Here is a 17,960-nt window from a genome sequence, read left to right as displayed (position 1 = left end):
TTTTTTCTATTTTGTTGATCGTATCTTTTACAACAAAATTTTATTGAGTAGATGAATGGTACAAAGTCCGTTAAAGACGAATCTGAATGTCTTACTGAATTCAAAAAAATTTTAGAAAAACGACACCAGCAGGATTTGAACCTGCGCGCGGAGACCGCAATAGATTTCTAATCTATCCCTTTAACCACTCAGGCATAGTGTCTAATTGTGGTTAAGAGTATAAATAAAGTGATTTTGTTTAATTCGCTTTCTTTATTTCGCGTTTCTCATTTAAGTGAATTTACAAGTCTTGTCTCTCTCTGTGGTACAGCCTTCTTATATCATGATATTTAACTAATATAATCAGTAACGATAATATAACAGATTGGATAACTCTTCGAATGATGTTTGGAAAGAGTATTTACGAATTGGATTTTTTATCAGATTCGACTCGGCAGGTCTGGTAATACAGCAGGTATTTTGACGATGCTTGGAAGCAATTAAAGAAAATATTATGAAATAAAACAAAAAGCTCTTTTTTTTTTTCTGCCTAAAGTTTCTGTAAAGACATGTATTTGGCATAATGTTTTTGATCCCAGGACAATGAATTTGTATTTTTTTTATTTACAGATAATCAACGAATTGGATTACTTTCAATCTTTGTAGATTTTGTCATTTACTTTTTTATTTCTATATGCATATACTTGCTGAGTCCTTTTTATATTCTCTTTTTTTTTTTTTTTTTTTTTTTTTTTTTTTGGTAGTAAACAAACAAAGAATTGCTGCTTAAAGGAATTTTGCCAAGGGTAGAAAGAAAAGGATGGAATCTAACGAATTGTATCCTTTTACAGTGTGCTTTCGTATGAAATGACAATTTTTATTTTCTCATCGAATTCTAATTGACTATAAATTCATAATTTTTCAGATTTCGAAAAAAATTCATTTGCCGAAACAGCTGTTTTTTTTACAAATTATCAAACACCCGTACCTAAGATTTCGCAGGCGGGAAAGTTTTACAAACCAACTTTCATTAACATCTCTGATTTCCTTCAAGATATCAATTCTATAATCTTCTTTTCCAATGTCATGTACTGATCGTTGGACATTTGGGATTCGTTTGCGGCCGGGCTCGGTATCTCAGTTGCGTGCGAATACATATGGCGAATATTCTTTTCTATAAGGTGGACATAACTTCTGACCAAAACCAACATCTTACCACACCTCTGTTAGTTAGAAAGACAACAGGAAAACCGAAAATTGCGAATTTATACCGACTCAATCGATATAACTCGTAGAAATTTTCTAGAAACGACTTATTACTTATACCATCCTTGAAAAGTTCCCAACGAAAATTTCGAAGACTTTTTAATACCACATATCATCGAGTAATTTAAAAGAAACACAGTTGCATTCAAGTTCATAATGGATATTTCGCAATCTCGCCAAACTGTTGAAGAAAGCATGAACCAACTTTCCATGTCTCCCCCCGATAAACCTTCCTTCCTTACAAGCCAACTTCGTGCTCCAGGTTCATATAAGCAACCCCCAAAGCGTGCCTTGAAGCCATTTGCTTCTGAGGATATTAAGATCCTGTTGTTGGAAAACGTCAACCAATCTGCCTTGTGCAAATTGAAGGAACAAGGTTATCAGGTTGAATTTTTAAAGTCTTCTCTTAGTGAAGATGAACTCGTTGAGAAGATTAAGGGTGTTCATGCCATCGGTATCCGTTCCAAGACCCGTTTGACTCGTCGTGTCTTGGAAGCTGCCGACAATCTAATCGTCATCGGTTGTTTCTGTATCGGTACTAACCAAGTGGATTTGGAATTTGCTGCTGAACGTGGTATTTCTGTCTTCAACTCTCCATATGCCAACTCTCGTTCGGTCGCCGAACTTGTCATTGGTGAAATCATCTGCTTGTCTCGCCAGGTTGGTGATCGCTCTATGGAAATTCACAATGGTGAATGGAATAAGGTTTCTAATGGCTGCTGGGAGATCCGTGGTAAGACCTTGGGTATCATCGGATATGGTCACATTGGTTCCCAACTTTCCGTTCTTGCTGAAGCTATGGGACTTCATGTCATCTATTACGATGTTCTTCCCATCATGCCTTTGGGTTCTGCCAAGCAATTGAGCTCTCTTCATGAGCTTCTCCGCCGTGCTGATTTCGTCTCCTGCCACGTTCCTGCTTCCCCTGAAACGAAGAAGATGATTTCTCATGCCGAATTTGCTGCCATGAAAAACGGTAGCTATCTCATTAATGCTTCTCGTGGTACTGTTGTTGACATTCCTTCCATGATTGCCGCTAGCAAGAGCGGTAAGCTTGCTGGTGCTGCTATCGATGTCTACCCTGCTGAACCTGCTGGTAATGGCAAGGGTAAGTTCGCCGATAGCTTGAATGATTGGACTAGCGAATTATGTTCTTGCAGAAACATCATCATGACTCCTCACATTGGTGGTAGTACTGAAGAGGCTCAATACAACATCGGTCTTGAAGTTAGTGAGGCTCTCACTCGCTATATCAATGAGGGTAACAGTGTTGGTGCTGTTAACTTCCCTGAGGTTTCCTTGCGTAGTCTTACCGAGGCTGACACCAATGTTGTCCGTGTCTTGTTTGCTCACAAGAACGTACCAGGTGTTCTTCGACAAGTCAATGAAATCCTTGTTAACCACAACATTAAAGCTCAATTCTCCGACTCCCGCGGAGAGATTGCTTACTTGGTTGCTGACATTAGCGATTGCTCACCTAGTTCCTTGGAGACTTTGCACTCCAAGTTGGAGTGTTTGCCTGGTAAAATTAATACTCGTCTTTTGTATTAAAATGAATGACATCGGCCCAGCTACAATTCAAAAGTGCTTTTTTTGGTACTCAATATTGGCACATGGTTTTTTTTCTTATTCTCTTCTCTTCTTCTTCTTCTTCTTCTTCAATATTAATCCGAATCCTTTCTTTTCTTTTCTGCTCGGGTCTGTCGCGGACATTTTATGGTATGCATTGGAATCCAGAAAAAAAATTTCCTCTGCATATTCAAGAAATTGGATCCTTCAACTGATCCCTTCTTGTTTTCGAATCCAAAAATTTAGATAATGGTACTTTGTACGAATCTACAATGCTTTCTGGTATGGTTAATTTTTATGAAAACAGTTTTCTCTGGTTTATGTTCTTCAACGACAATCAGAATATCATGAACAAAGTTGTGTTACACATATATTTAAAAAATTTTATTAATTTCCTGAATTAATTAGTTATTAATACTATCTGCGTTAGTTCTTTCCAAGTTTAACATCGCTCAAGTGAACATAAGTGAAAACATTCATTTTATGTAGCAGAAATAATGATTACATTTATTAGCAAGGTCGAACATCTACAGTGCTTTGCGAATAGGGTATAGATTCTTCCTCTTCCAACCACTGAACCGATTTGTATTATAAAAAATGTCGAAACCTTTTATGTTTTCTGCTTTTAACGTTACTAACCAAGTATTTTATCAAGCAAAAGTAAGAAATTTTAAAGGATAAGGGTGGAAAGCAATGTTGTTGCGTATTATGAAATTGTTGTAATCAACAACGCGACATAGCTTTCTTTTTTATGTAGCTATTTTTTTTATTAACTTGTATGGATTTAGCATTCCTTTGCAATTGTCAATCTCAAACCAATTTTGCCAGGACACGTTTTAGTAATTCCCCGAAGGGTAGTTCCTCGATTACGCGACCTTTCTTCAGAAGAGGCAAGTCCAAGGCATTCAACCAAGATATTAACATTTATTTTTAGATTGGTGATCTATTTGAAAGTGTTGCAAAAGTGCAATCTGTTCTTGAAAAGATCTACACTGCAACTGCTTCCAACATTGGCATTCAGGTAAGTCATATGGTAGGAAGTACAGGCATTCTCTAATTACGACTTTGACAGGATGGACAAGATGCTGGACAGACTGTTCCTCATCTTCATGTGCATCTAATCCCTCGCAAGAAACTCGATTTTAATGAAAATGACGAAGTATATCAACATCTAGAGAAGGCAGAGGCCAACCTTGAATCGTTACAAGCTACAGGAAAAGAAGCCATCACAGGAGATCAAGTCCCTCCTACATCTATGAAGAAGAGCATCCCGAGAGATGAGGACCGTCAACCTCGCACACCTGAGGTTATGCAAGAAGAAGCAACCTGGTTACGTTCTTACTTCGAACAAAATCAATAAAGGGCGAAAGCATGTTGATTGGAAAAAATCAGTTTCTCTAAATAAATGGAAATTATAATCTGCTACGACACCGAGGGATTTATTTCTTGCATTCCATTTTTTCACCTCTCCGTCTGTATGAACTTAACATGTGTCGAAGTACATTCCGTTCCGATTTACCTAAACATAAAAAAAAAAAGGAATCCCTATATACAAAAACTTGATTTAAATGAGATTTTTATTTTCCAAAAATCTGCATTTTCGTTTCCTCAATTAACCTATTTTTTATTTGTCAAATCAAGTTAACCCAAGTCAACATCAAGCTCACTCAACTTTTATGCACTATGCAACCGTCATGCAAAAATGATCATTCTATAACCGTTAAAATCTATGAAATATTGTTCATACTTCTTCATCTTGTTCTCAAACTTGTTTTCTCATGTCCTCCTTGGAGTGTTTACTAACGAACGTTTCTTAGCATCTTTAAATCGCTCCATTATCAAGTTGGACCGTGCTTTTCATCAATCTCACAAATGCTATTTTTTTGAAATTCTTATTTTAAAATGTTGTTATTCTCTTTTCTGTCATACATCCGTCATTCTTCTTAATGGAATTGCCCCTTCTGTTGCGCTTACTATGACTCAATTTTTGCGCCTCCCCACATTAGAAGCGCATTGGGCAATTCACTTGAGAGTGCTTCATAAACGACATGGTGGATGTTCTGTTATTCGATATTTTAGCCGTCGTCAAACCTACTACAATGATATGTTCGCGAATCTGTTTACGCAACCATTGCACCTGCTGCTTTCTAACATGAATTTCTCTGCTTTCTAACTCTTCTTTAGCAATATCCTGGATAAGTTAGCTACAAAGAATTCTACTAAATTATCGTTTCTTTTGCCTTTGATCTTTCAAGGCAATTTTGATTTCCATACCGTTCCCCGTCATATAGACAGTTTTTGGGTCCCCAGAGAAACGACAGCGTCTTTAAAACAAATCTTAGATTTCCCTGTCATTAGTGAGTAAGGAAGTGAAATTGAGTTGATTTAATTTGCTTTTTTCCCCTTATCTCAACCCTTTGGATTTCAATTCTCGTTTGAATTCACATTGCGCACTCTTTGTGGAAGGCATTTTATATTGCGTTGTCAGCGAGTGTCCTTCCTATGAGCGTTATAAAAATTTATTAATTATTTATAAATTACTTAAAAGTTGTTTCTTTTGTGTGTTGAAAACAATTTGTTTTTCCAAAAAAAGCTTTCTCTTGTTTACACGGTACTGTCGTACGTACTTGTTCCTCCAAGCTTTTCATGCCTATTCTTCCATTCTCTTAATCAAAAACAAAAAAGAAAATCTACCTTATCTATCCTCTCAATTTTGGGTTCATTTTGATTTATTCCATCCTGATTTCTTGAATTTCCCCTTTTCTATTCTTCAAGTTTAGTGACCCACAAATTGGTTTTGCATATAATGACAGTCGTCAGTTCTTTAAATCAGTCTAGCTTATGCCTCCGGGATGAAATCCCGAAGCAACATCGTGCTAAGGTATGTTCCGAACATCCTCAGTTAAAAAATTTGATATCTACTCAATATACCGGAGAAGAATTCAACCCTATCTATTACACCAATGACTACTTCATTTGGAAAATATACCCCAATTCAGAAAAAGTTTTTCAGGTTGGACACATGCTGACGTATCAGCCCGTGTGCTTGCTTGGGAAATGTGGCTACATAGCTTCAGGTGGTTTAGCCGGTCAGTTTGATTATTGGTCCCCCAACTTAAAGCATAAGCATTTGGAACTTGGTCCATATTATAACAACGGCATTGAAATTCACAAACGGCTTTCAGACGATCAGCCTGAGGCGTTGATCTCAACAAACGATCGCTCCGTTAAAGTCGTTGACCTTACTTCCGGAATATTAACGAGAAACCTTCGTCACCATGTGAATATGAATCATGCGTCTGTTAGTAATGATGGCCGATACATGGTTTGTGTCGGTGATTCGCCGGATCTGTTTTTTTACGAAATAACTCGATCCGGGGACTACATGCTTCGACACACAGTGCAAGCCAGTACGAAAGACTCTTCAATTTGCACTAGTATTTCACAAAACAACGAGATGTTTGCTTGCGCTAGTCAAGATTCTAGCCTCAGCGTTTTTGATGTTCGGTACATGAAAGTTCCCATGTTGACAAAAACAACATCGCAAAATCAACCTGATGGAAGCGTCCGGAGTTGCCATTTTACGCCTCCCAACTCTGGTCCATTAGATTTACTGCTGTATACGGAAGGCACAAGAGTGTCTCATTTATTGGATTTACGTACCAATAGAGATGTTGAGCTTGTTTTACCTGATGAAGAGAATCGACCCTTTTCTAATTCACAAGGGATCTGTGGATCCTGCTTTGCAGATGATGGTTCATCGGTATATGTTGCTTCTGCAACTCACTTGTACGAATGGAATATTGACAAGAAAAGCCGAAAATCCTTTCCTTCCTACGCGTTTGCTTAAGCTTCGAAGGAAATAAAAAAGTTGGTTCCTTAAAAAAAAATAAACGGACAATTGATCATAGTGATTTAAGGGCTATGTTTTACGTTCGAGCACGTATGTACCTCAGCAACAATTCATACGTTTTACGTCGAGTTTTAAAAGCTCGAGGAAATGAATTATAACGTGTAATGCTGAATTTTTTTTTTCTTGTTGATTATGTTTACAATAATGCCCCTCGAATGAGTAATGACGATACGAGCCATAGTTTACATTTGTCTACTTGGTTTCGCATAAAATAATGATCGATAGTAATAAATAACTATAATAGTGAGTTAATAATGATTGTTCTTGCATAGTATATATGGTTGCATTATAGTAAATCTAATTAAAATTCTGTAATAGAATCTTGATAAATGTTAACGGTAAGTTGATTAAATACTAACATCTTTCCAAATAAATATGGCAAGAAGGGCTATGGTTTGATCATCGAAGTGTAGAAAGTAGATTCTGTTGATCATTACTTAAAGTTTAACACCAGTATGAATGGCAGCAACTCCAAAGGTAAGGCATTCGTATCCTCGCTCACCCGCTAAAGTAAAGCCAGCACGCTCAATCATCTTGGCGAAGGTATCAGCATCAGGAAAACGCTCAATGCTTTCAACCAAGTACTGATAGCTTTCTCTATCGCCAGCTATCAAGGTACCAAGCAAAGGAAGGAATTTGAAGCTGTACTGACGATACATCTCTGCCAATAAAGGAGGATATACTTTGCTAAATTCCAAACAACTGAAAACACCACCAGGTTTCAGAACTCGGTATGCCTGCTCCAAAACTTTGTCAATATGGGTGCAATTCCGAATTCCAAAGGCAATAGTAAATATATCAATACTGTTATCTGGTATTTTGTCCAAGACCTCAGCATTTTGCTCAATAAAATCTACACGTCTCGACTCAAAATATGGCGTTTTCTTAGCTCTCCTTTTACCAACTGCAAGCATATCAGGATTGATGTCTGCTACAACCACTTTACTATTATAATCTTGATTCTTTTGTGTAGCATGGTCCAATAAACGGAACGCGATATCACCAGTACCGCCAGCAACGTCCAAAATCCTCATAGGAGTAGTACTATTTCCTGGATTCAATGCAGTTACAAACTGGTTTTTCCATACTCTGTGGATCCCCAAAGACATAGCATCATTCATTTGATCGTACTTTTTAGCAACTGAGGAGAATACATTTTTTACCATGTACTCTTTCTCCTCTTCAGGAACGTCTTTAAATCCAAAATGGGTATAGGAATCATTTACTTTGTTTGAATCAGAGCTGTGGAATCTAACCGAAGAAACCCGATTTTGATAGAGTCCTGTCCGAAGCAGTGTAAGCTGCCGGGCAAACCTACCACAATTCAATGAACGACGTACAAGCATTAATTTCAAACGTTGAGAGAGTTGATGTTCAGAGAGAGTGATTTTTAGGGTGTGTATATGTATATGGAACATGTAAATGCTAGTATAGCAGGTCGCCTGTCAGAGGACAATCTACTGTAGTTCGCTAAACCAGTTTCGCTTATAGAGATCCCAAAAATAACTAGTAACGAAACAATTGAGATCATGTCAACAAATTACTATGTTGAATCTGGATGAAAAACGTAGGCTATTTTAGCTGAAAGAGCAGGACCAATGGCTTGTGATCCAAATCCTTGACATGATCTCGTAAGAAGAAACTCTCGATCTTGATTAGATGAACATCGTTCATACGACTCAAATAAATCAATAAAAGTTGGAAAACGCTTTTGGATTTCAAGCGCTTTCTGTGCGCTGACACCACGGATGCTCATCAACATTCGAACAAATATATCACCAAGTGTTAGAGTAGAAGACTTTGACAAGACAGAAGAAAAAGCATTGTAAGTAATATGATAGGTAACCGATGGGTCCAGTCTCTCTAAATGCTTTCTCATGGATTCAAATGTCTTTGCCTCCACCGATAAATCTGGGATTAGTTTCAATGTTTTCCGGTCTTGATACAGACTTTCTATATGTTTTGTCATGTTTGCTAAAGTGGAAATAGTATGATCCAAGGACTTTGTACAACGAACATGGAATAAGTGATCAATTTGTATGTTGGAGACGACTGTATGGATGGAGTCAGAAAAGCTTTCATCAAAGTTAGATTCTTCTAAGATATAAAAAACAGTGCTTAATCCACTTTTCGTAAGACGACGCTTTTGTTCGTGAAATCGCCCATCTTTAATTGAGGCTACCAAATCATCATATCGCTTTCTTTCCACGACGAAATCAAGAACAATTTCCTGACCTGTTACTTTATCTCTCGCAATCCATATAGCATCGCCAAGTTCCAAAGCACGTACTTCACACAAAACGTTATGGTCGTTGTTTAGCTTGTCAGCTACCGTGTTTCGATCACCACGAATCCGAATTTCTCGAGTATCAATTAATAAAACCAAGGTACAACGCTCAAATGGAATAACTTCCGTAGGGACATCATTCTGATTCTCTACGTTCACAGTTGAGGCTGCTGTACTGACATCAGTCAAATCAATATTTGGTATATTGGAATTAGTATCATCTACGAGGTGCTCTTCTTGATGCTCATCCACATCAGTTTTTTCTCCATCAGCTATGTCCTGCATCTCTTCGTCATCTGAGAGCACAAGTTCTGATTGGTTTTCAACATTAATTTCTTGCTGTGAGACCGTATTCAATGTCATGTTTTTTCCTAAACGTCGCTGTAATACGTCGTTATTTTTTAAATTATTTGAGCTAGGAAAGCTAGCTGGAGTGGAGTTGCTCTTCTTCAATCGCAAAGGGCTACCATTTTTTCGAAAGGCATCATCAACCCTTGCTAAACGCGTGCAGACTTCTTCACCATCATCGGTAAGACAATACTTCGATGGATGACCTGTTTGATAAACAAGGCCTTTCGTTATAAGTGTTTTCATAGCACTCCAAGCTGTATAACGTTGATTCCCATCGGTAGCCGACCCAAACGATGCGTCGCAGAACCTCTGCGCAGAAATAATTATTTGTGGTTTCGTAGCAAATTCGTGAACTGAAAGTGAATATAAAGAACAAAGTATGGCATATGCACCCGATCTATAACCAGGTACGTATGGGCGTTTCTTTCGAACAGTCGGCTTTTTTACGTTATTGGAGGAAGGTGCTGCAGCATTGACATTCTGGTCTTCCAAATTGTTCACACTTTCCTTCTGGGGAATAGGTGTTACCGGTATGTCATTTTCTCGACAATAAGCTATCCATCGCTTTTCAAGCTTAGCACATATCGTAGGCCCGATTCCTTTTAAAGCAGAAGCTTGTGAAGGGTGTTGTAAAGTGACTGGACAGTTTTTCATGGAATCATATGCCTAGGAACGTTAATATTTGTTTTACCACTTATCATTGCCATATTCTAAAACTCATAACACCATTTTGATTCACTTTTTGCTTGTATTTTTATTAAGTGACCTAAAAAAAAACTATTCATTAAGAACCAAACAATGAATTGCGTTTTCTATCCTACCTTTCTCCATGTCTGGTAAGACTTGGGATACCGTCGAGTCGACTCCTCCATCCATTCTTGAATCCATTGCAAATACAAAGGATTCCCGCAACTCATAAGCAAAGCATTAGCAGCTCTTCATTCAAAACTACGCGTCTTTTAATTTTGTAGATAGCATGTAAATATTAAAAAGAAGCTTAACGCGTCAAGTTCTCTTTAACCACGGTTGCCGTGGTAACTAAACTCAGTGAAATCTGAAATGTAAACAGATAAATAGTAAACAAATACAAATGGATATGCTTCAGAAAGAAAGGAATTTTTAACAAAATGAAAGAAGCTTTATATATGACTTCATTTTAGAGAAATAGTTTTGATCCTAGACAACTTGAGAGGAGGGGTTTTCCGCATTTTCAGAAGCTTTCTTTTCCAAGTCTTTTGCAGCTTGAAAAGCACGCTCACGTTCCCATAATACAAATTTAATAGTAGCCATTGTTTTATTGACAGTTTTTACGCGATCCTTGGAGTGATCAGGAATCGTTAATCTGAGACGTTTCATCTCGGTTGTCTGTGTCAGCAAGAGGTTTCTTTCACGAAGACAGTTATACCAAAGACCGTGTAAATCGTCAAAAGATTTCCAACGAAGTTCTTCAGCTGTCCAAGAGCGGCCAAACTTAGCCTCTTCATCAGGAGGTGAAAGAGCATTTTTATTCCGAAAGAATTGCCATAATGGATGGGTATCAGAAACTTGAGGCAGCTTCTTTTCTTTTGGAACTGGAAATTTAAAGCCCTTTGGGATGCGAACTGATGCTTGCTTTGATAGGAAAAGAGCGGCCCTCATTATGGTAGTTGGTACGTGCGTTGTTGTCGGAAGTTGATGAGCACTCTTAGAATACACAGTTTTTTCTAAGTTTTTATCTTTGCTTTGAGATAGAAAGTATTCTATAACGAATATGAATGGATTTTAATTTTTTTCTGTCGTTTTGTGGCATAAGTGAACAACGATCAATGTCGAAGCCATATTTACGAATGACAGAAAGCATGGACGAGAGTTGAGGACAAACTATAGAAGGAATTGTAGTTACTGAAAGTATTTTATGTGAAAAAGCTTTTTACTTTCAGTCAAGCGTTTAGAGCCCTTTCAATCATGCCCGTAAGGAATTAGACAGCGTATAAAAAGAAAAAGTGAAAACGGTGAACGAATAAAACTTACAAATTTGATATTTATTAGCAGGATAAAGACAGCACGGGTCGTGCGGATAATAAACGATCAGCATGCTTAATTCGCAGGTAAAACAGTAGCAACAAAGACAAAAACAAATTAATATACATTAAAATACCAATAAACTACAGTACAGTAAAAGAAAGGCTTTGAGGTTCATCAGTTGGGTATGATATCGGCATAACTTTCTGAACTTTTCTTCTTTTTTGAAATGCGGGTAATAATGAAGGACGTAGAGGTGAAAAATCATCTACGCTAGTAATTTGATAAATATATCCTGAACGAACTAATTGTCCGTGGATAACCATCCATCGAAGAGCATCGGAGGCACTTTCGCGGAACGACATCATTAGAGGTAAATGATCAGACATCCAAGCAAAAATGTTTTCTTTTGAAGGAGTGTCCAAGTTTCGTATTGCAAGTCGTAAAATCGTTGGATAATCGTAAAGAACGCCAGAACGAGATACATATTCCGTCGTATATGGCACAAGAGGAGGAACGTCTAAGGCCATCTCATCTTGTTTGGCGTTCTTCTTTTCTTGTAGAGCGCTTTGATTTCGGTCAGCATTTATAAGTAATTGTCGGCGAATTTCACCTAAGTTTTCGCGTGTCTGAGGGCTATATATACGTAAGTCAGAAAATGACTTCTCATACAAGAGAATCAAGTCTACTAGATGAGGAACTGGTAAGCTAAAGAAGTATGCACGCAATTGCTGAGGATCTAATCCTAACATCTGTGAGGTAGCACCCGTCTCCAATGGAAACTGCTTCGCCCGGCTGTACTGGCAGTTCATGCAATACCATTCAGAATCTTCAATTTGAACTGTAATGTCATCAATAGGAGGTTGATGACAAAGCTGGTGAAAGGGACTATTACACCCATCACAGAAGACCAACTGATTGGAAACTGGAGAATGACCCCTATGGCACACAACGCAGAGCGAGACTAAGTCGGCCTTTCTCGTCCTTTTCTTTAAAGAAGCGGCAGTCGGATTATAAGTTACCGGTCGTTGAATCTTACGACCAGATTTAGTTTTCATGCCTTCTACCTGAAAATCATCATGTAACATGGAACTGGACAAATCAGAATCATCACCCAAATCATCCTCGTTATATGCTTGTTTTCGGGAACTGTTGGATGGTCGATAACGAGAAGACGTGTCGCGTAACCTAGTTGCATTAGGCTGTGTAACGGTTCTGTTAAAAGTCATCGGAACATCGTTCACGTTATTCTCTGAGGCTTCGGGAGCAACGACGGACATACCACTAGAAGAAGGAATGGGCATAGCAATTTCACCATAGGGAGTAGCAACATGTTGTTGAAGATTGTGGAAGCTCGGACTCAAGGGAGGGACATCTGAAATTAGGGACGTTGAGGCCACAGAAGACGGATGTATACTTGAATTTCTTTCAGATACTAAATTTTGAGGATTCTCTTTCTGAGATATGGTAGCATGGCTATCGTTTCCGGTACCAAAATGAAAGTTTGCATAATCGTTCACATCATATTCTTTTTCATTAGGAAAAAAATATCGTTCGGACATTTTCTCAGAATCTATAAACTATTCATATGCTATAAACCCGTCGTTTTACTCTTCATAGACACGTCAAAAACGCGAGCAATAAAAGCGTCAGACAATCAGAAGACCAATACGAAGATTTTATAAAAATTCAAGAAAAAAGTTAAGTACGAAATAACTAGAAAATTGTAAATCTAGTTTACGATTTTCCTTCCAACTTAAACGGCCAGACTACTATGGTGTTCATTCAAAGAGTATGAAAGAGTGGCAGTCTTTACCCTCGGTCGTTCCGTCCTAACACCGCGGCTATTCCGTAAACAAAAAAATGCATTCAATAATCAATTTTTTCTATGTTCCTGTATTTGTTTTTTACTAAGAAAAAAAGAGCTCAAGGTTTATCTTTTCTTTTGATTGAAATGTCACAAATCCGTGCGGACATCCTGCCTACTTTCATACCAGTCGTTGTGCTACTGATTACCTTTGAACTCACAACCGCTAATTTTTGTAGTTTAAAAGAACGGCGCTTTTATAATTGAAGCATATTGGAATGTATAAATCTCAAAAAGGCTTTTTTCGGAACATATTTTCATGTTTTGTTTGATTCACTTTAATATATGAACAAGTCGCCAAGATAACTTAAAAAATCATAATTAAGTTAGCGAAAGCTAATCGAGATCACTGGGACTATAAACAACAAATACCTTCTGGCTAAATTTTACTGCGTTCAACGACTCACAAAAAAAACATAAGAACATTATTTTGAAGGGGTTTTGTTCTTATAGCGTCTTGCGCCGCTTAATTCAGAATGCCTGTTTTTTTATTTGACGAGCAAGATTGCTTAAACGGGGACGCGCACTCTGAGTTGTCAAGCGACGACGAAGTTGTTGAAGGGATGGATGGTTATTCTGGCCCATTGAGCTTTAAAAATCTTTGCATTTCTGAGGGAAACGGAAAAGAAGAGGAAGATTCAAAGGAAGACACGGTTGAGTATAAATTGGGAGAAGATGGAGATTTTGTTTCAGAACGCAATAATAATTTTGTGCCAGACCATAAAATGCATCCGAATGATTTCCATCCTATTGCAGTCCTTGGAAGAGGATCATATGGCAAAGTGCTTTTGGTCGAACAAGGACAAACTGGTCGGTTGTTCGCTCAAAAGCAATTAAAGAAAGCAAGTATAATTCTTCGAGCTAAAGGAGTTCAACAAACTAAGAACGAACGCCAAATCTTGGAAGAAGTACGACATCCATTCATATGTCGATTGTACTATGCCTTTCAAGATTTAGATCGTCTCTACTTAATTCTCCAATATGCACCAGGAGGAGAGCTTTTTGCTCATCTGGCTGAGCAGAGAATGTTGCCTGAGGAATCCGTTGCTTACTATACAGCAGAATTAACTTCTGCTCTAATCCATTTACATAAGCTGGGCATAGTATACCGAGACCTGAAGCCAGAAAACTGCCTTTTAGACGCTGAAGGTCATGTCATGTTAACCGACTTTGGACTTTCCAAAGTTGCAGAAGTAGGCGCAAATTGCCATTCGTTTGTCGGTACAGAGGAATACTGCGCACCAGAAGTTTTACTAGGACAACCATATGATTACTCTGTTGATTGGTGGTCAATGGGTATTTTAATTTATGACCTGCTTGTTGGGTCTCCTCCTTTCACGGCAAATAACCATAAAAAAATCACGGAGAAAATTGTTCGTACAAAAGCAAATATACCATTCTATGTCTCTCCTGATGCACGTGACTTGATTAATAAATATCTTAAGAAAAACCCAAAGCAACGTCTTGGTGCTAATAATACCGCTACTGACCATGAAGCCATCAAGAAACATAGAATGTACAGAAAAATCAACTGGGAAAAATTGGAGAATCGGGAATTACCGCCCCCAATTATTCCCTGCATAACAGATCCCGCAGCCGCTGAAAACTTTTCAGATGAATTCACGAAAATGCCAATCTCGGTCACCCCTATTTGTTCTGATAATCTTCCTGTTGGTAGTCATTCATCTGCTTTTCGAGGCTTTACTTACGTTGCTTCTCCTAATTTTATCAATCATAACTGAATTCAACATCGTGTTCATGTTGCTCTCATTGTTATCGATGATTGTTCTTGCTTGTTTCTCGTTTAACATAATAACGATGTTAGTAGCAAGTGCAACCATATTATCTTAATATTAAAGATTTAGGATACATGTTCTGAGTATAAATTGGACGTGGAACTTTCAGTGCCAATTTTTCTTGGCCTTTCATTTCTGTGAAGTTTTTGCTTATATATCGTTCTTTAACTCACATAATCATTCTCTGTTTTTTAACGTTTGATTTTCTAATTACTCTTTAATTCATACTTATACAGCTAATATATTAGAAAATGAAAATGAATTTACGAGGGAGAAGCCATTAGAGCTAAAAATAGTCTACAATAAATCTATACATATGGTTGTAAATAATATACTTGCGAAATAAGAAGTTTGAAAATAAAAATAACCCAAGTTGATTTCCTGATAATAAACGAGTGAATAAAATATACTGTTAGTTCGTATCAAACATAATAGATAACATAAGTTAAATTTCAAAGATGTTACAGCCGACCTGCAAATAAGCGGAATAAGGAAGGTAAAAACCAAAACAACAAACAATTGAGAGAGTAAAATACAAACAAAACGGGAATGAAAACATATCACATTCATGTTAAACATATCATAAGATATGCTACGATGCTTTTTTTAGATGACTTTGTAGTTGCGAAATCAAATGAGAACCTTTGAAACGCGAAGACGATCTCGTAGGCACATGATTTTGCATTTCGGCTTCTTGACCTTCTATTTGAGTTACTGTTTTCCTCCGTTTTTTTGCAATTTTCTGGCGTCTGCGGTCAATGTCTTTTTGTGAAGGACTCCTTCGAAAATTCCGACGAAATAGCAATGATACAAAAGCGTTGGCATCCAATAATGACTTCGGAAGATCTTGAATGACTTGGAACACGTCTGTTTGTTCTTTTTTCGATTTTATTTCATCCTCCCCCAAACGCAGGATACATAAAGCAGTCATAAATAAAACTTTGCTTCCTTCATAAAAAAAGCAATCCCATATGCGAAGGGTAGTTTCGGTTGGCAAGACACCTACAAAAGCACTCATAAACCATGCTGCCGTAACAAGGGTAATAGGGGGTAGCTTGGCAACAATATCATTGACTGGCATACCATCAAAGTTTAAATTAATACGACTCCAAACAGCAGGAAGGCTTTCCCTTACAGAAGCCATTAAAACACTCTGATCGATATTTGCACCTTCCAAATTAGCATCATGCATTCTGGGCAAATATTTTCGACAAGTAATAACAAGCATCCAAAATGCCTTCTCTTCACTCATAAACAACAAAAAAAATCCAGCAAGGAAATTGAGACTCTGACAATAACCATTCTCTGGAAGATATGTAGCAAATGACATGAGAACACGGCGAAGTTTTGCAATCATGATAATTCCCGAGTCTTCTTCAGGTGCACCCGTCGGGTCCAAAGGTTGATCTGGTTTACTCCGAAAATATATATTATCAGGAAACGTTCGATATAGATCACGCTCAATCAAGTCAGAATCAGAAGGCTTGCGAATACAAGAACACCTCCATAAAGTTTCATAAAGCTTCGGATTCCGTTTGCAAAGCTCATACCCGCCACTATAATAAAACCAAGCATTTCCACGAAGATCGTAAGGAATACCTTTCCGTATAAACCTTTGAACCTTCGCACTACGACTAGGAAATACTTCTGGGGTACCCTTAAAATAGTCAATTCCATTTTCAGCTAGTAGTTGCTTCCATTTTTGTTCACGTCGTTCCAAATACTGATTGTATACTTCGAACCAGGAATCATACTGATCAATAGATGTAAACGGACCTTTCTTTTTAAATCCATACATGTCCCATTCAGAGCTGGATTGTTTAAAGTTATTAAAGCACCGAAATATTTGAGAAAGTGGTCCATCATCATTTTTGATATCGCAATTAATAGAGTTGATTTTAAACGTAAGGTTGTCACTATAAATCTTAGAAGAAAAATCTTTTTCATCGTCATTATATTTAATTGTAAAATTAGTTTTGGTAGAAGTTTTAGACGAAAAATGGTCATGGTTGGTAGCTGCAAATTCATTCATCGCCAACGAGTCTTTATTCTCCGAAAGTTCCCATGACAACCTCACATTATCCGTCAGATTATGCTTTGAAATATTTGTAAGATCTGTTTTTGTTGAATCGTTTGTGATGAAACCACAGGTAGAGTAAGCTTCAAGCTCGTTAGACACAACTGTGTCGAAATCACTTTCATCTTCACTTTCACCTTCGTTTCTCTTATTGTTAATATGCTGGCTTCGGTAAATCGGATAAATAAATGAATTAAGATCCTTGCTACTCCGGCTGGAAATACTTGAAGATGGTGAAAGCATAAAAGGACCTGTGTCCTCTATGTCGTCTGCATCATCAGTAGTATCATTATACAAATCTAAAACGTCTTCTAACTCAAACTCTGATGAGATTTTGGAATTATCATGGCTCTGAAATGCTGAAGACTCGTCGGACAATATAGCTTGATCCTCTCTGCTTGAATTCATAGAAAGCCCCATGAGGTCACTAGTATCGTTCATTTTTGATACTAATGCTAGTAGCTTTCCGTCCTAAGATTTATCTGACATGCGAGAATGCTCAAACTATGTTCCTCCTTACGTCTTCCTGTTTTCTTTCAGTTAATCCTTGTCCTCATAAAAGAGAATCGATCAATTGCATGCGTAATTGAAAAAATTTTGGATTCAATCAGTAATAAAAAAGGGTCTTTGTCTGCTATACCCTGTTATGTTCAATACCTCATGTAGCTGGTAAACGACAGCTTGTATCATATTAAACTTGACGATCCCCGTCAAATATGCCCTACCCTTACAAAATTATACACTCGTATAAGATTCTTTTAATGACTTTATAGATTAAATGCTTTATTAAAACGAGTAACTTACTAAGTTGCTACTGTTTTGGAAACCGTTACGTCGAACGCCACCTACGAACA

The 17,960-nt window shown here is 37.6% G+C and overlaps 9 protein-coding genes and 1 non-coding gene across 10 annotated transcripts; 4 read left to right on the top strand and 6 right to left on the bottom strand.

Annotated features, from left to right (window-relative positions):
- Nucleotides 1–120: 120 nt before the first annotated feature.
- SOCG_16247 lies at nt 121–202 on the bottom strand. Its single transcript has one exon. It is a non-coding gene; the product is annotated as a tRNA-Ser (tRNA).
- A 923-nt stretch (nt 203–1,125) lies between these two features.
- On the top strand, nt 1,126–3,337 carry SOCG_03812 (D-3 phosphoglycerate dehydrogenase). The gene has a single exon (XM_013163722.1). It carries the CDS (start codon nt 1,402–1,404, stop codon nt 2,794–2,796), a length of 1,395 nt encoding a protein of 464 aa, XP_013019176.1. The 5' UTR covers nt 1,126–1,401; the 3' UTR covers nt 2,797–3,337.
- A 74-nt stretch (nt 3,338–3,411) lies between these two features.
- Nucleotides 3,412–4,174, top strand: SOCG_03811 (bis(5'-nucleosidyl)-tetraphosphatase; the record flags this gene model as incomplete). The annotated part of the gene is made up of 4 exons (XM_013163721.1): nt 3,412–3,474; nt 3,603–3,668; nt 3,749–3,835; nt 3,887–4,174. The coding sequence occupies 4 exons, from the start codon at nt 3,412–3,414 to the stop codon at nt 4,172–4,174; spliced, it is 504 nt and encodes a 167-aa protein (XP_013019175.1).
- Nucleotides 4,175–5,620: 1,446 nt separating this feature from the next.
- Nucleotides 5,621–6,664, top strand: SOCG_03810 (WD40/YVTN repeat-like protein; the record flags this gene model as incomplete). Its single annotated transcript, XM_013163720.1, has 1 exon — nt 5,621–6,664. The coding sequence occupies one exon, from the start codon at nt 5,621–5,623 to the stop codon at nt 6,662–6,664; it is 1,044 nt and encodes a 347-aa protein (XP_013019174.1).
- A 500-nt stretch (nt 6,665–7,164) lies between these two features.
- Nucleotides 7,165–8,073, bottom strand: SOCG_03809 (C-methytransferase; the record flags this gene model as incomplete). Its single annotated transcript, XM_013163719.1, has 1 exon — nt 7,165–8,073. The coding sequence occupies one exon, from the start codon at nt 8,071–8,073 to the stop codon at nt 7,165–7,167; it is 909 nt and encodes a 302-aa protein (XP_013019173.1).
- A 197-nt stretch (nt 8,074–8,270) lies between these two features.
- SOCG_03808 (Holliday junction resolvase subunit Mus81) lies at nt 8,271–10,282 on the bottom strand (the record flags this gene model as incomplete). Its single annotated transcript, XM_013163718.1, has 2 exons — nt 8,271–10,031; nt 10,187–10,282. The coding sequence occupies 2 exons, from the start codon at nt 10,280–10,282 to the stop codon at nt 8,271–8,273; spliced, it is 1,857 nt and encodes a 618-aa protein (XP_013019172.1).
- A 259-nt stretch (nt 10,283–10,541) lies between these two features.
- Nucleotides 10,542–11,003, bottom strand: SOCG_03807 (ribosomal protein subunit L4; the record flags this gene model as incomplete). Its single annotated transcript, XM_013163717.1, has 1 exon — nt 10,542–11,003. The coding sequence occupies one exon, from the start codon at nt 11,001–11,003 to the stop codon at nt 10,542–10,544; it is 462 nt and encodes a 153-aa protein (XP_013019171.1).
- A 506-nt stretch (nt 11,004–11,509) lies between these two features.
- Nucleotides 11,510–12,928, bottom strand: SOCG_03806 (PHD finger containing protein Phf1; the record flags this gene model as incomplete). Its single annotated transcript, XM_013163716.1, has 2 exons — nt 11,510–12,002; nt 12,039–12,928. The coding sequence occupies 2 exons, from the start codon at nt 12,926–12,928 to the stop codon at nt 11,510–11,512; spliced, it is 1,383 nt and encodes a 460-aa protein (XP_013019170.1).
- A 653-nt stretch (nt 12,929–13,581) lies between these two features.
- On the top strand, nt 13,582–15,411 carry SOCG_03805 (AGC/RSK/P70 protein kinase Psk1). The gene has a single exon (XM_013163715.1). It carries the CDS (start codon nt 13,710–13,712, stop codon nt 14,973–14,975), a length of 1,266 nt encoding a protein of 421 aa, XP_013019169.1. The 5' UTR covers nt 13,582–13,709; the 3' UTR covers nt 14,976–15,411.
- Nucleotides 15,296–17,934, bottom strand: SOCG_03804 (GTPase activating protein Gyp3). The gene has a single exon (XM_013163714.1). It carries the CDS (start codon nt 17,545–17,547, stop codon nt 15,622–15,624), a length of 1,926 nt encoding a protein of 641 aa, XP_013019168.1. The 5' UTR covers nt 17,548–17,934; the 3' UTR covers nt 15,296–15,621.
- Between the last annotated feature and the right edge of the window lie 26 nt (nt 17,935–17,960).

Source organism: Schizosaccharomyces octosporus (genome assembly GCF_000150505.1).
Source record: "Schizosaccharomyces octosporus yFS286 unplaced genomic scaffold supercont6.2, whole genome shotgun sequence".
Classification (NCBI taxonomy): domain Eukaryota; kingdom Fungi; phylum Ascomycota; class Schizosaccharomycetes; order Schizosaccharomycetales; family Schizosaccharomycetaceae; genus Schizosaccharomyces; species Schizosaccharomyces octosporus.
This window is presented reverse-complemented; position numbering and strand designations above follow the sequence as displayed.